This window comes from Lycium barbarum, chromosome 8 (genome assembly GCF_019175385.1).
Source record: "Lycium barbarum isolate Lr01 chromosome 8, ASM1917538v2, whole genome shotgun sequence".
NCBI lineage: Eukaryota > Viridiplantae > Streptophyta > Magnoliopsida > Solanales > Solanaceae > Lycium > Lycium barbarum.
The window spans coordinates 52,585,678-52,602,345 of record NC_083344.1 but is presented as its reverse complement, the minus strand read 5'-3'; the positions used below and the strand labels follow the sequence as shown (position 1 = coordinate 52,602,345).

At 41.4% G+C, this 16,668-nt stretch overlaps 1 protein-coding gene across 1 annotated transcript; it reads left to right on the top strand.

Annotated features, from left to right (window-relative positions):
• The first annotated feature begins 12,864 nt into the window (after positions 1 to 12,864).
• LOC132607819 (uncharacterized) lies at positions 12,865 to 14,263 on the top strand. Its single transcript, XM_060321898.1, has 2 exons — positions 12,865 to 12,927; positions 13,640 to 14,263. The coding sequence occupies exons 1-2, from the start codon at positions 12,865 to 12,867 to the stop codon at positions 14,261 to 14,263; spliced, it is 687 nt and encodes a 228-aa protein (XP_060177881.1).
• The last annotated feature ends 2,405 nt before the right edge of the window (positions 14,264 to 16,668 follow it).

The window sequence follows — 16,668 nt, the reverse complement described above, 5'->3', positions numbered from 1 at the left end:
TGAGGGGGCAGGTATACGCGTACATGGGTTTGTGGAGTATGCTGTGCCATGTACGCTTGTTCTGATATGATTTACTATGGCCATCTGATATGACATATTATGATACGAGGTTATGCCCCTTTTCTGATTCTTCTATGTTGTGGCACCAGCGTTGGGAGGGTGGCCACGTTCTGTCTGCCGAGTCCCTTGGCAGGGGCCGAATTTGATATGACATATGTTCCTGTACACACTCTACATGTTTTGAAAATATATATCTGATACTTTGGATTTTCTGTTTACTTTCTGTACGTTCTGTACCAGTTATGAGTTTGTTTCTGTAATTCAGGATTTACATATTCAGTACATATTTCGTACTGACCCCCTTTCTTCGGGGGCTGCGTTTTCATGCCGCGCAGGTACCGACGACAGGGTTGCTGATCCGCCCGCTTAGGATCTTATTCTGCTATTTTTTAGCGCTCTTTTATTCAGAGCCCATCTTTTGGTACAGTCTGTCATTACTGTATATGTATATTCTCGTTCATGGGTACGGCGGGGCCCTGTCCCGTCATATGATTCTGTCGGTCTGTTTAGAGATCTATGGACATATTTGTGGGTTGGGGTCTTTCTGTACAGATGTGTTCTTATGTTGTGTTTGGGCGACCCCATTCGCCGCCGCGGCCGGTCCGCATATGTTTAAATGTTGCTTTGTTGGCCCTGTGTGGTCTTTGCTGGTATTTTCTGTGCGCAGGGTTATTTTGGATAGTCTGTAAAACGAAGGAAACTCTGCCAAAATTTTTCTGGAAATTATCTAACTTCGAAATACAGCCTTGTCGGCTTCTGCTATATACTTGAATGCGTGTTGATAAAATTTGAGATAGCATTTGATAAATGCGTTTGAGTGCCCAGATCGGGCACTAGTCACGGCCTACGGGGTTGGGTCGTGACAGATATCATTATCACTATTATCGTCATTCACAACATCTATCTCTATAGGCTTACTCGCCATGCGAGGGATTAGTACAATCGTAGCGAATCAAGAATCGTGAGCTTACAATATCGGAAGATCAAATCATTTGAAGGATATCATAGCCTCATAGAAGATTTAGACGTTTGGCCAGAGAAACATGCCTTATGAAAGAAGGGTTAGCCTTACATACCTTTTCCGTTCAACTACTCTACACTTGCGCGTTCTCCTCCAATGCTAGTGTTTCTACCTTCATTGAAGTCATACTATCATTAGAATCGATAGCTAGCATATATGACTAAAGCTAGAGAAAATCGGACAGCATCTCCTTTATTTATACAACATTCCTCCATAACGTATATCAACTCCCAAACGTCAACAATACATTCACAATACCATAACAATAGTCATTATTCATCCACATTATCCACATTTCTCAATTTGCTTTCGATCACTTACATCTATGGCTATAACACACGACTATGTCCATTCACGTACATTACTCATCTCATGTTCTCCACATCATTTATAACACATTTTCATCATAATACTTCAAGATTCATAACTCAAATCAAACTATTTCTCAAAATGACACAATTCCATGTTCATGACCCATTTTTCCATACCTTTCTAGAATCCTAGTATTTCAACACTTAAATACCTTAAACAACATAGAAATATCATGAATCTTACCTTAGATGTTGTAGGAGCAAGCCTTGGTTGATAATACTCCACTTGAGCAAAAACCCTAGTTTACCTCCATGAGATTTCTTGACTTTGAATGATCTTTGATGGTTTTCTTACACTTGATTCACTTGGTTTATGTTGTTGATCACCAAATATTCTTGAATTCTTGTGGAATATATGTAGAGAGATGTTTTAGAGAGAAGGGGTGTGAAGTGGAAGTGAAATGAAATAACCTTGGTCCCTTTATTTAATGCACCAAAAATCTGCCCCGACCACTTATACGGACCGACATACGGTCCGTATAATTTATATGGACCGTATGTCTAGCCGTATATTTGGTGCAGAAACTTTTTCCTTTCTGGGCTGATTATACGGTCCAAAACATACGGATCGTATAATTTATACGGCCAGTATGTTTGGCCGTATAAGCCCCAGTGGTTCCGATGTTCGTTTCGTCGATTCGTTTGATCTCCAATCCTTATGGAACCTTCTTAACACTTTTTCAACACCTCAATACCAATCTAAGGGATGTTATCACTCTTCGCCAAGTCATCATTTAGCCCTTGCTAACTCGTTACTCGTATTTCCTTTCCGATACCTATCGTATGCCTTGCCTCATCTTAGCCAACTTTCTCGTCTAACATCGGATGCCCTTGAAATCTCACTTAGGGTCATCAAATGTTGTTTCTTACTTATGGAAATATCGAATACTCGTACTCCTCACTAGTTCATTCACTTGTGTACAAACGGAAGATTTTCCGAGGTGTAACAGGGTACCTCTTCATAAGTCAACTCTTCTGTCACTTGAACATCATTTACTGGTACGATCCTAGTAGGATCTCAAACACATTTACGAAACATCGAGACATGAAAGACTAGGTGAACTGACTCCAAATCAGGAGGTAGATCTAATTCGTAAGCCATTTTTCCTACCTTGAGCACGAGATCATAAGGCCCGATGTATCGGGGACTTAACTTCCCCTTTTTGCCAAATCTCAGAACGCCCTTCATCGGCGACGCCTTTAAGAATACCCAATCTTTAACTTGGAACTCTACGTCCCTTGGATGATTATCTGCATAGGACTTTTGAGGACTTTGAGCTGCTAATAGTCGACCCTGTATGAGCGTAACTTTTTCTATGGCTTGCTGGACCAAGTCTGGCCCTATCAATTTAGTCTCTCCTGCTTCAAACCACCCAATTGGGGATCTACACTTCTGCCCATATAAAGCCTCACACGGTGCTATTTGGATGCTAGAATGATAACTATTGTTATAAGCAAACTCAATAAGGGCTAAGTGATCATTCCAATTTCCTCCAAAATCCAACATACATGCCCGTAACATATCCTCAAGATTCTGAATGGTACGTTCAGCTTGTCCATCAGTCTGCGGATGAAATGCCGTGCTAAGGCTCACATGAGTCCCAAAACCCTCTTGGAAAGACTTCAAAAAATTAGCTGTAAACTTAGTTCCTCTAACTGAGATAATAGATACTGGAACACCATGGAGTCGCACTATCTCTTTAACATAAAGCTTTGCATAATCTTCTGCCACATATGTAGTTCTGACTGGTAAGAAATGAGCTGACTTCGTGAGCCTATCCACAATCACCCATATAGAGTTATAATTGCGTCGAGAACGGGGTAAGCCTATAATGAAGTCCATGTTAATTACTTCCAACTTCCAAATTGGAATGTCTATAGCTTTAAACAATCCGCCATGCTTTTGGTGCTCGATTTTCACTTGTTGACAGTTCGGACATTGAGCTACGAATTCCGCTATATCTTGCTTCATCCCATTCTACCAATATATAGATTTAAGATCATGGTACATTTTCGTTGCTCCGGGGTGGACAGAATAACGGGAGCAATGGGCTTCCCTCAATATTTGGTGGCGTAACCCTGCCACATCAGGAACACATAATCTGCCTCGGCATCGAAGAACTCCGTCTCCTGCAATCTTAAATGATGACTTCTCCTTCTGAGGGAGTGTATCTCTGTAATGCATTAGCATGGGATCTTCATATTGTCGCTCTTTCACTTCCCCTACTAGCGATGAGACTGCTGAATTCTGAATGGTAGTTCCCCTGCTACATGAGTCCACTACTCGAACTCCTAGGCTAGCTAATTGCTGGAGCCCACGAGCCATTTCTCTTTCCTCTAGTCGTACATCACACAAATTTCTCATGGATCTACGGCTAAGAGCATCAGCCACAACATTTGCCTTTCCGGGGTGATATAGGATATCAATCATTTAGCAATTCCAACCAACGTCGTTGTCGCAAATTTCACTCTTTTTGCTTGAAGATATACTGAAGGCTCTTATGATCTGTGTAAATATCCACATGAACACCATACAAATAATGTCTCAACATCTTTAATGCATGAATCGCTGCAGCCAATTCAAGGTCATGGGTTGGATAATTTTTCTCATGTTTTCGTAATTGCCTTGAAGCATACGCAATCACCTTACCATGTTGCATCAACACACAGCCTAGCCCAATGCATGAAGCATCGCAATAAACAATATAACCTTCTAATCCCTCTGGAAGTGTCAGGACTGGGGCAATGTCAATCTATCTTTTTGCTCTTGGAAACTACGTTCACAAGCATCTGTCGATTGAAACTTTGCTGATTTCTGGGTCAGCTTTGTGAGTGGTGCAGAAATAGAAGAAAAACCTTCAACAAATTTCCTGTAATAACCTGCTAAGCCCAGAAAGATACGTACCTCCGTAGGAGTTGTGGGCCTTGGCCATGTCTTCACGGCCTCAATCTTTTGGCTATCTACCCGAATACCATCGGCTGAAACAATGTGCCCCAGAAATGTCACTGAGTTCAACCAAAACTCACACTTAGAAATTTTTTTCATACAAGTCTCGAGTTTGAAGAACTCTAAGGACAGTACGCAAATGATACGCATGTTCTGTCTCGGCTATAGAATACACAAACATATCGTCGATGAATATAATCACAAATAAATCTAGAACGGGCCTAAACACATCGTTCATCAAATCCATAAATACTGTTGGTGCATTAGTTAGACCAAATGACATTACGCGGAACTCAAAATGGCCATATCTTGTTCTGAAGGCTGTCTTAGGGAAATCTTTCTCCCTAACTCTCACCTAATGATACCCGGACCTCAAATCTATCTTTGAAAACCTTTTGGCAACTTGTAATTGATCAAATAAGTCATCAATCGTCGAAAGAGGATATTTATTCTTAATTGTTATCATATTCAATTGCTGATAGTCAATGCACATTCTGAAGGAGCCACCTTTCGGATAAACAATACGGGTGCTCCCCATGTGGATGAACTAGGCCTAATAAAGCCTTTCCCAAGCATGTCTTTCAATTGCTCCTTCAACTCTTTCAATTCTGCGGTAGCCATTATATAAGGAGGAATAGATATAGGCTTTGTGTCTGGCAAGACATCAATAGCAAAATCAATCTCCCGCTCGGGAGGGAGGCCTGGAATCTCTTCCGGGAATACATCCAAAAACTCGTTCACTACGGGAACTGACTGAAGAGTTGGCGGTTTAGCTTCTACATTTTGAACCTGAACTAGATGATAAATGCAACCTTTTGTGATCATTTTCCATGCCTTAAGATAGGAACTACCATTTGGTGACGCAGTATTTCCTTTCCATTCTAAAATTGGTTCTCTCGGAAATTGGAAGCGAACCATTTTCATTCTACAAGCAACATTGGTATAGCAAAAAGCCAACAATTCCATGCCCATAATAACATCAAAATCCACCATTTCTAACTCATGTAAGTCAATCATAGTACGACGGTCACAAATCAAAACTATGCAGTTTCTATATACTCGGCTAGCTATTACCGATTCACCAACAGATGTAGACACCTCAAAAGGTTTGATCGACTCCGGTTGGACTCTAAACCAACCCGCAATATACGGAGTAACATATGACAATGTGGAGCCCGGATCTATCAAAACATATACATCATGAGAAAATACCGTTAATATATCTGTGACAACATCAGGATAAGACTCAAGATCTTGGCATCCAGCCAAAACATAAATACGGTGCTGAGGACCGCTAGAACTGGGGACTCTCCCTCTGCCTCTACCATGGCCGACTGGCGCATGTGAACCTAGCCCCATAGGGCGTATAGATGACGAAGATCTGGCTACCTACCCTGAAGGCTGGGTCCTACCTCTACAACCAACTAAGGGGAATTCACGCATAATATGGCCTGGCCAACCACATGAATAGAAAACCTCTGAACCTAATCGGCACTGACCCCAATGTAACTTCCCACACTGGGAACATCGTGGCACGGGTGGCCTCGCCTGACCCAAATCACCCCTGAACTGATATCCTGAAAAGCTCAGTCTCGGCCGGGAATGAGTAGATCTATCAAATCTCTGGCTCGAAATTCGTGGAGGCGCACTAGTCGTAGAATGGCCTGAATGCCTAGAAAACCGTTGTCTGTGCCCGCCTCTAAACTCACTCATGAAGCCCAAAGATCTGGCCCTCTTGTTATATCCCCTATCATACTCACGCTCACTTCTTTGTTGTTGTAGGCTTCCTTCTAAATTTTGAGCATGGTCCTGAATGCGTGAAATGTCCATATTGTCCTGAAGGGACGCAGTCAAGCACCTATGCATCAAATATGGCCCTAGGCCTCTCACAAATCGGTGAACTCAGTCACCCATATCCGCTACCATGGCCGAAGCATACCTGGCCAAGGGATTGAAGCGGAGACTATACTCTAAAGCACTCATGCTTCCTTGCTTAAAATTAAAAAACTTATCGGCTCTAGCTCGCCGAACTTCTTGAGGTAGGTAATGTCGGAGGAAAGCATCTACAAATTCTTACCATACCGGGGGAGGCGTATTGGCTCCTCGTGAAGCCATCCAAACTGTGTACCAATGAACCGCAACATCCCTCAATCTATAGGATGTTAACTCCACCGATTCGGTGTCCGAAACATATATCAACCGAAGCGTCCTCAACTTTCCATCAATAAAATTCTGAGGGTCCTCATCCGGCTTTGATCCAAAGAATTCCGGAGGGTTCAAGCTAATAAAATCACAAGACTTTGCACTAACAGCCCTATCACCTTGCCCTATACTTTGCCGCTGAGTCTGGGCGGCAACCAATTGAGTAAGAAAATGAATGGCCTCTTTTACATCTTGGCCTGAAGCATCCGGTAGAGGAGCCGGAGGTGCTGGAGCTGGGGTTGAGGTTCCCTCACGCTCCTCAGAAATAGGCACTGAATGGGAGGACTGAGATTGAGCCGCATTCTGGGACTCACTTTCCTCTACAACCGTTGGCGGTGCTCTTTCAGCCCGCTTTTCTGCCACTGTCTTGCCCTTTTAGGCTGCCATAGCCTTTCTCATTACAGGCATCTCTGAAATACATAACACACGGTTAAGGAAAAAGAAGTTCTTATGTCAGAGCTCTATCGCACGATCTTATGAAGAAAGAAGGTCATTCATTCCTAAAATGCCCGCAGCCTCTTGTTTATAAGTGTGGCGCACAACACACCGATAACCAAGAATCTACTGGACACGGCTCGTAGACACACCCTAGGACAGAACTGCTCTGATACCACTTTTGTCACGACCCTACCGGAAGGCTGCGACGGGCACCCACTGCTAACCCACCCGGGCACTTCTTATCATACTTTCACATTTACATATAGGTGAGCCGCATAGCTAAATCATACTTTCCATCCATTATTCATACTAATTCCATTGGGCAACAATACATATATATATCTTCATCAATAACAATGCCCATATAGATGTACATAAGCCGACGAGGCTAACAAAATGATATCCAAAGTATAGGCCGAAAAGGCTAAACATATCTAACCATATACACATGTCTACGAGCCTCTAAGGAGAGTATGTCATATCATATAGGCGGGATAGGACCCCGCCAGGCCCATAAATATGTACACAAAAGAATAAATACCAAAAGTTGTAACTCCGAATGAAATGGAGCTCCGCTATGTAGTCCCTAAGTAATAAAGCTATGGATCAAGTCTGTCTCCCTGGCTGCCTGCGGGCATGACGCAGCATCCACAAATAAAAGGACGTTAGTAAGAAGAATGTACTGAGTATGTAAAGCATGATCAACATTATTATAGAAGCATAATAAGCAACATAAGAAATAGCATAAGAGGGGAGGTAGTAGATCCAACGTCATAGACACTTACTTGCTTTTCATAGGGACTTTCCATTTCTAATGTGTGATTGTGTACATACATCCATATCCGTATCTGTATTCATATCCGTACTCATTTACATTTCGTATCCATTTTCGTATTCATAGCTTATTCGTATTTATATTCATATTCATATCGTATACATATCCATATCGTGTACATAGCATACCCGACTATGAAGGTTCGGTGTTTCACATACCCGGCCATGGCATGGCTCGGTGATTATACATACGTGGCCCTACCAAGGCTCAGGGTTATCCGTACCCAACTGCAGTGGTGCGCGTGCAATATATATATATATATATATATTTTACCCGGCCTTATAAGATCGGGGTTTCATAATAGCCATACATAGTCAAATATACATAAAAGCCCATAAGCATCTTTAGCATCATTACTATCATCGTTCATTACATCTATCCCTAGAGGATTACTCATCATAAGAGAAATTTAGTACAATCGTAACACATCGAGAATCATGAGCTTAGTAGCTCTTAAAGATAGAATCATTTGGAGGACATCATAGGCTTATAGAAGATTAGATATTTGGCCAAAGAACCATGCCTTATGAAAGAAGGGTTAGCCTTACATACCTCTTTGTTCAACTATTCTATCACTTGCACGTTCTCCTTCAATGCTCACGTTTCTACCTTCATTAGAGTTATACTATCATTAGAAAATCGATAGCTTAGCATACATGACTAAAGCTAGAGAAAATTGGACAGCATCTACTTTATTTATACGACTTCCTCCATATCATATATCAACTCCCAAACATCCATAATAACATTCACAACATCATAACAATGATCTTTATTCACCAACATTATCCTTACTTCTCAATTCACTTCCAATCATCCATATCCATGGTCATAGCACACTATTACATTCATTCATATACAATGTCTATCCCATGTTCTTAACATCATTTATAATATAACCATAATCACAACATATCAAGAATCATGACTCAATCCAAGCTATTACTCAAAAATGACACTATTCAAACATTCATGACCCATTTTCTATATTCTTCTACAATCCAAGGGTTTAAACTTCTCAATACCTTAAACAACATGAAAATTCCATAAAACTTACCTTATATGGTGTAGGAATGAACCTTGGGTGGAACACTTCACTTGAGCAAAACCTTAGTTTCATCTTCACTTGGATTCCTTATCTTGGATGAACTTTAATAAGTTTCTTACACTTGATTTACTTGGTTTAATGAAGTTGATCACTAATATCACTTGAATTATTGTGGGAGAAGTATGGAGAAGTATTCTAGAGAGTTCTAGAGAGAAGGGGAAATGAAATGAAATAAACTTGGACCCCTTATTAATAATACAAAATCTGTCCCGCTTGGATTTCACGAACCAACATACGGTCCGTATAAATTATACTGACCGTATGTTTGGTCGTACTTTTGGTCCAGTGAGTGGTGCTAATCTGGGCTGAATATACGACCAAACATACGGCCAGTATGTTGGCCGTATAATGCCCAGTTTCTCCGAACTCGTTCTCGTCGACTCGTTTGATCTGCAATCCTTATGGAACCTTATTAACACTTGTTTAGAACCTCATTAACAATATAAGGGATGTTATAAATCTTCTACAAAGCATCATTAAATCATCATTAACTTGTTACTCGTAAATCCTCTCTGATACAAATCGTATGCCTTGCATTCTCTTGGCAAACTTTCTCCTCTTACCTCGAAAGTCTTTGAAATCTTAATTAGGGTCATCAAATGTCATTCCTCATTTATTGAAATACCATATACTTCATGCTCTTCGTTAGTCTAGTCAATGTGCATCAACGGAAAATTTTCCGAGGTGTAACAAGAAATGTATGTAAAGACATTAGGGATAAAATCTCTAACATAATTAATCACACCTAAAAACTATTGGAGCTGCTTCGTTGTAAAATTGGTGTCTAGGAATTTGAGCAGTTCTTCACAAATATGTGGCCCTGGGCTATATGCTCCATGAACAAAATGCATCCCCAGAAAATCAATTTCCTTTCTAGCAAGAATCATCTTTTTCTGTGAGAGCGTGATTCCATTTTTCTCCACTAGGTCATGGAATTGTTGCAGCAAAGTGAGGTGTTCTTCCTTATTATCACTAAAGAGTAAGATGTCATCAATGTAGACAAGTGATGTATGGAGGATGGGTTGAAATAATTTTATCATGGCTTTTTGGATAAATGAGGGTGCCGTTTTCAACCCAAAGGGCATGACCTTCCATTGAAAGTGATGATCGGGTATATAAAACCCTATTTTTGGTCTATCTTCTGGGTGTATTCCCAATTGCCAAAACCCCGATTCAATGTCAAACTTGAAGAAGTATTTAGCTTTGGCTAAGTGTGATAAAGTGTGAGTTTATTTGGGATATGGAATTTATCATCTTGGAGGAAATAGTTAAGAGGTTGATAGTTTACGTCTAATCTGGGTTTACTTCTTGTTTGTTCCGCCCGTTTATTGCCATAGAATGCCTCACATGCCCATTGCGAATTAGAGGGCTCGATAAGTCCAAACTCAAAGAGATCTTCGCATTCCCTTTTGGCAAGGTGGAGATGACCTGGATTCATGCCTGAGTGACTTGCCTTGGTTGGATTAATGCTTTCATTCTTCTTGAAGGGGTGTTTAATGAAAAACTCCTCATTTAGCCATAAGGTTTTTGCATTTTCCCATAAACTCCTTGTGCAAATCCGCACATGAATGCTCCACCAACTGCTTTTCCATCTCCTTGACCTGTTCAGCATCAGTTATTTGGAATAATCGTAAAAGATCTGTATATGGCTTGAATTGTTTCTTGAACGTTATTCCATGGGATTTGATCTGGAGTTGATCTTTAAGTTGCCTGAAGATGTCAAATCCAACAATGAGATAGTTTCCTGGGACATCTGATCTAAACAGCTTTGTTCGACCCTTCAACCCTGGGAAGAATTCAATTGTGATTGGATGCTTTGTGCTGACTGTGGTGGTTAGGACTCCAGTCCCAGCAGTGTTGAAATCTTTGAAATGTGGAATCCATTGATCCTCAGGAAGGACGGCTGGGTTCATCAGTGAACATGCCACTCCAGTGTCAATGAAAGCAATAACCTGGATTGGTTTATCCCATTTGGATGGATAAACTTTAAGTTGGTCCTACGGGATCACCATGATGCTGTTGATATCTTCTTGAGCCTTTCCCTCTCGTTCTGAAATCTGGTAATATTCATCGCCATATTTTTCGTTCATATCCATGGAAAAGAGGGTCTTCTCTGTGGGTTCGTCCTCTAATGAGAGAACAAATTCAAGATCGCCATTGTCACCTACATGGATACCAGTGTAGTACTCTATTTCAGTAAGACGTTTGATCGACCTTCTGGATTAGGTATAATTTTTTGCATAATGCCCAATCTTGTTGCAGATGAATCATCTGTCATTTTTTCAGGATTTGCCTGGGCTCCTTCTCCTGAAATATTTTGTGCGCCTCCTGAACTGCGATCTTTCTGTTGAAGGCTTTGGCTATTTCAATCGCTTGAATCTTCCTTTTCGTCTGGGGCATGGCATGAACAACTTGACCCAGTAATTAGGTCAGACTTCCCGCAAGATTTATCAAGGGATATATTGATTCGTATGATCTGTTTCAAAACAGATCTCTTTGTGCAGAAATCATCCAATGCTAGAAATATTGCTTGCCTAATGTAGCCGACCGGTGGGATCGTTATTTATTGGAACTTCTCCTCAATGATTGTCACGGTCCGGCTTGCTTACATCTTTGGAAGTGATGAAACAAAGGCTTGCTTGAGACTAGCTTCTCCACCTAACTCAAAGAACATTTTAGCCATCTTCTCAAAATGGATATCGATGACTTCTCTGTCAAATGCTACGTATTTCATTTCGAAGAACTGTCTTCTTAGTTTTTCTTGCCTTTGGCCGGTATCTCCACAAAATACTTCTTGGGGTATTTTGATGTTGAAAGCAAAGTCTTGGGATGTGAGAAACATATTTTTGTCCTGTGTCCCAAGTGAATTCCACCAGTCTCTGAGAATTCTGGAGAACCTTGAAATGAATCTAACAGGATCATATACTTTTCCCGTTCGACAAGATTCTTTGTCACCATCCAAGTGAATAAATCTTCGATCTTTTGGGGAAATTTTGATACTTTGATATCATCCAGATTGAAAGTATGGAATCCAGTCCCAACGAAATTTGCGGTTGTTGGTTCTGGCCATCTTTCTGGAATTGGCTCATCTGTCATCCCGTCACGATCATCATCTACTTCAGAGATTTCAGGTTCTTTGGGTTGATTCATGAATATTGGTGGGTTATCTTCTTATAAGGAGTCAACTGAGGAATCTTCGCTTGTCTCAACGCTTTCTTCCGTAGGATCAGTATCATATGAATCATGGTCACTGGACACTAGGGTATCATCCTCTTCTATATCGTTTGTGGGTTTGGCCACGTAGAGGTTAGGAATATTGTGGGCCGAGATCATCAAGTTTTGCAGCTCGAGTTCTTTTGAACCTTCCCCGAGTTCTTTCTTCCGTTTGGACTGCTTTGGACCTCCATAGAGTCTTTCCTTTCCCAGACCATTTTTGCAATGTCATACGCAGTTTAATCGTTTTCTTTTGGGGTAAAATACATAGGGTCTCGTTTTGTGGATGGGAACATAGTGAAAGAATGGTCAAGCTTTAGTGGCGAGTATGTTTGTGCGGACATGGGGAAAAAGGTGGGTTTTGATGGGCAGCTTTGTGTTTTTTGTGGTTCAAGGTGACCATATCTCAGTAGCTGTATTTGTTCTTTAAGGTCAGCCATTTCCTTTTGTTGTTGGTTAAACAAGTGGAAAAGGGAAGTGCCTGGTGGACAAATCTCATACTGCATGTTTGTCAGTCGCAATTCCAGGGCTTTGTTCAGTCCAACATGATGAGAAGATGCTTGTTCCACTTTTTTCTCAATTGTCTCCACCCTGCTCATCATCTTGTTCTATGTGTGAGCAACATTTCTGAAGGAAGTGCTAATATTAGATGACACTTTGTTTTGGCAAATGGCATTTTCGGATTGCCAATTGATTGTTGCTTCTACTTCACTTGTTGGTGGCTTTTCTCCAGTGGGTAGCACAACATTTTGCCTTGGAATTTTTGGGGCATGGCTTGCACCATCTTTTTCAAAAGGTTGTTATAAAGGACATTCAGGGACGTGACTGGAGCTTGAGGGGTTCATCATGAGTATTTCTGGCTTTGGGATATTTGGGTCTGAAGGTTTGTGATATAAATTTTCGTTAGGGAGAGGTGGCCAGTTTTGGGGTTTTTACGAAACAGGGAATTCATATTTTCCTGGACAGCTCTGTGAACCGATAGATGAATCTCCTTCTTCATACCTTGTTCGGAGCTCTCTTTCAGAGTTTCTCCATTTTTTCTTTGATTTGGCTCTTCTTGCATGATTTTCATCCCATTCAATTTCATCGTCAAGACATTCTTGACAGTCACATTGGATATCCCATAGGTAGTGTCCCGTGAAAGGACATTTGAACCACCATACATCATGACCTTCATTATCGAACTACTTTATCCAATCATTTTCACTCATAATACTTGGGAGATGGTAAGCGAATGTTTCAGGGTCATCTTGCTGTGTTTGGTTATAAGTGGGTTGGTACATCTGGAATGAAAAGGTTGTTTTGTTGGGTTTTTTAAGGTTAGAGTGGTCAAAGCTTGTGGCAACTGTTTTATCGGGCTTTTTTGGAAAACTATTGTAGATGCACAATGATATTCAAGCCAAGCTGCAGAAAAGGCTAAGTATTTTTGCTTGGTGTTTCCCAGCCCTCTACACCCATTCAGAATAATGGTATGGATCTCTCCCTTCCATGTGGAGAAAATGCTTTGCTCTTAAAAGTAGATGCCACCAACGGAACTACCATGTGCACCCAAATCCCAAAACAGCACTCTAGGCAAGAACTTATCAAATTCCTTCCAGATACATGGATCACGAATTATGAAAAGCTGAGAGAACTTGTTGAACCTCTCCAATCCTCTAAACCCACTTTTTCCAAAACACTTGATAAAACAGTTGCCATAAGCTTTGACCTCTCTCACCTTAAAACACCCAACAAAACAATCTTTTCTTTCAAGATGTACCAACCCACTTATGACCAAGCACACCAACATGACCCTGAAACATTCTCTTACCATCTCCCAAGTATCATGAGTGAACATGACTGGATAAAGCAGTTCGATAATGAAGGTCATGATGTATGGTGGTTCAAAGGTCCTTTCACGGGAAACTGTCCATGGGATATCCAATGTGACAGTCAAGAATGTCTTGACGATGAAATTGAATGGGATGAACATCATACAAGAAGAGCCAAATCAAAGAAAAAGGGCGAAACTCTGAAAAAGAGTTCCGAACAAGGTATGAAGAAGGAGATTCATCTATCGGTTCACTGAGCCGTCCAAGAAAATATGAATTCCTTTTTTCGTACAAACCTCAAAACTGGCCACCTCTCTCTAACCAAAATTTATATCACAAACCTTCAGACCCAAATATCCCAAAGCCAGAAATACTCATGATGAACACCTCAAGCTCCAGTCACACCTCTGAATTTCCTTCATAACAACCTTTTGAAAAGGATGGTGCAAGCCATGCCCCAAACATTCCAAGACAAAATGTTGTGCTGCCCTCTTGTCACGACCCAGCCCCGTGGGCCGCGACTGGTGTCCTTCTGGGACACCCCAAACGAACTCACACCCAAATCATCGTAGTCAGTCTCGACCAAACTCAACGTACGTTATTCGAACTCAACATCGCACTCAGACAATTACCGAACACTTATCCTAAGCAGTCGCCCGTACAAATCAAACAAATCACAAATCAGAAAGGAGGCGGAATATACATCGCCAAATTTCACACACACACATCAGAAGGGTGGCGGAATGCACATCGCCCCCAAATGCATACACATACATACAAACTCAGAGGCCGACTTGGCCATAGTAGCGTACGGGCCACTTAAGATCGCACAACAGACTCACATGCAAACACACCGGACCCACGACCCACAAATCTGACTACAGGCCTCTAGACAAAACAGAACATAAGAACATAGGACGGGACAGGGCCCCGCCGTACCCACTCATCCAAATATACAGAATACAGACACAACAAAAGATATGTACCAAGAGTAGGCTCCGGATCAAGGGGAGCTTTCCAACACAGCAGAATGAGTAGCCTAAACTGGAGGACCACCCAAACGAGCTTCTGTACCTGCGGGCATGAAACACAGCCCCCGAAGAAACGGGGGTCAGTACGGGAGAAGTACTGAGTATGTAAAGCAGAAGGTACAGAAATCACAAACACAGCTGGAGTCCGAAAGAACAAACACACCAACATCGCAAACAAAGCAAACCTGTGCGGGAGGCGAACGTACAAATGCAAATCAAATCATGTATAGGGTTTAGGAACGTGGTCACCCCCCGACGCTGGTGCCACAACACATCATAACTCCAGAAGGTTTCAAATCTCCGTACAATCTCCAGACACATCATATCACACACACATCATATCATCAGAACATATCAAATGCCATATCACATCATAACTCCATAAACGGTAACCGGCCCTATGGCGAGGCCTCAGAAACCGTAACACATCATAACTCCCGAATATATTATAGTGCGCACGATCACAAAGTCGGCCCGGGTACCGACGAACGAAGTCATAGCAGACAGCACGAACAGAGTAGTGCAGAAATCATATGCATATCAAAAATAATTTGTCGGACTTAACATATAATTTACGTAGAGGTATATACTGACGCCCGAAGGATCGGAGTAAGAATCAGACTGATCAAAGTATGCGTATAAAAGTTACGAAGTTCCAAACTGTCAAATTCGCAAGAAAAACTGTTCATAAGTCATTTTCCGAAAATCTCACATCATTCAAAGTACAGAACGTACATTAATGGCATAGGAAGTTTCAAACACATCCTTGGGTCCTAAACAGACGGTTGCGGATCATAACGGACACAAACGAATCAAACAAACCGAATAAGGGGAGCCTCGGGGCTCGCGGGCCCACCTCGAGTCAAATTGAGGTGGCGGACACAAATCACAGACTTTCGGCTCCATAGAGCCATCTACAAAAGTTTCGAAGAGTTTCGGACACAACAGCACAAGTTATGGAGGTACGAACATTCTTTTAACCAAATGTGACAAAAAAGGGTTCAATCGCGCTGAGTGAATAGTGCTCGAACTTCAACTTCGATTTCCAAGAGCAGGGTTAATCCCGAGATTCCGAAATTTTCCTAGTGGGTCTAGGACATGCCAAAAGAATGAGAGGGAGGCTTTACATACCTGGTTGGCGCCTTACGCTCCTCAAATCGCAATTCCCGTTTCGTCCAGAAACTGCAAATGGTCACTTTTACCAGTTACTATTCATGAGAATTAACATTTTAGTCTTTGGGCTATATTTGGCTACCGAAATTTCGGCAGCATTTCCCCTATAAATCTAACATCCCCGAGACTTGGCTCGGCTCAAAATACAACAACAACAACAACCCAAACATCATTACACAATACAAACCACAATCGAACCACACTAGCTTCAAAATTTCACCTTAATACATAAGTTGGTAATCCTATATTCAAACTTCACAATTCTAACTCATGTCCACATTATTGTATTCATTCATTCAAGATTATTCCACCACATAACATACAAGTTCCAAACCATATACAAAGTTTCTCAAAATCCATTTCTTTCCCTATTTCATTTCAACCACCAAAAGTTACGACGAATATTCTAGCTTGCGTCGTTTCGTTCCAAATTCATCAACATCAACTATAAATCATAT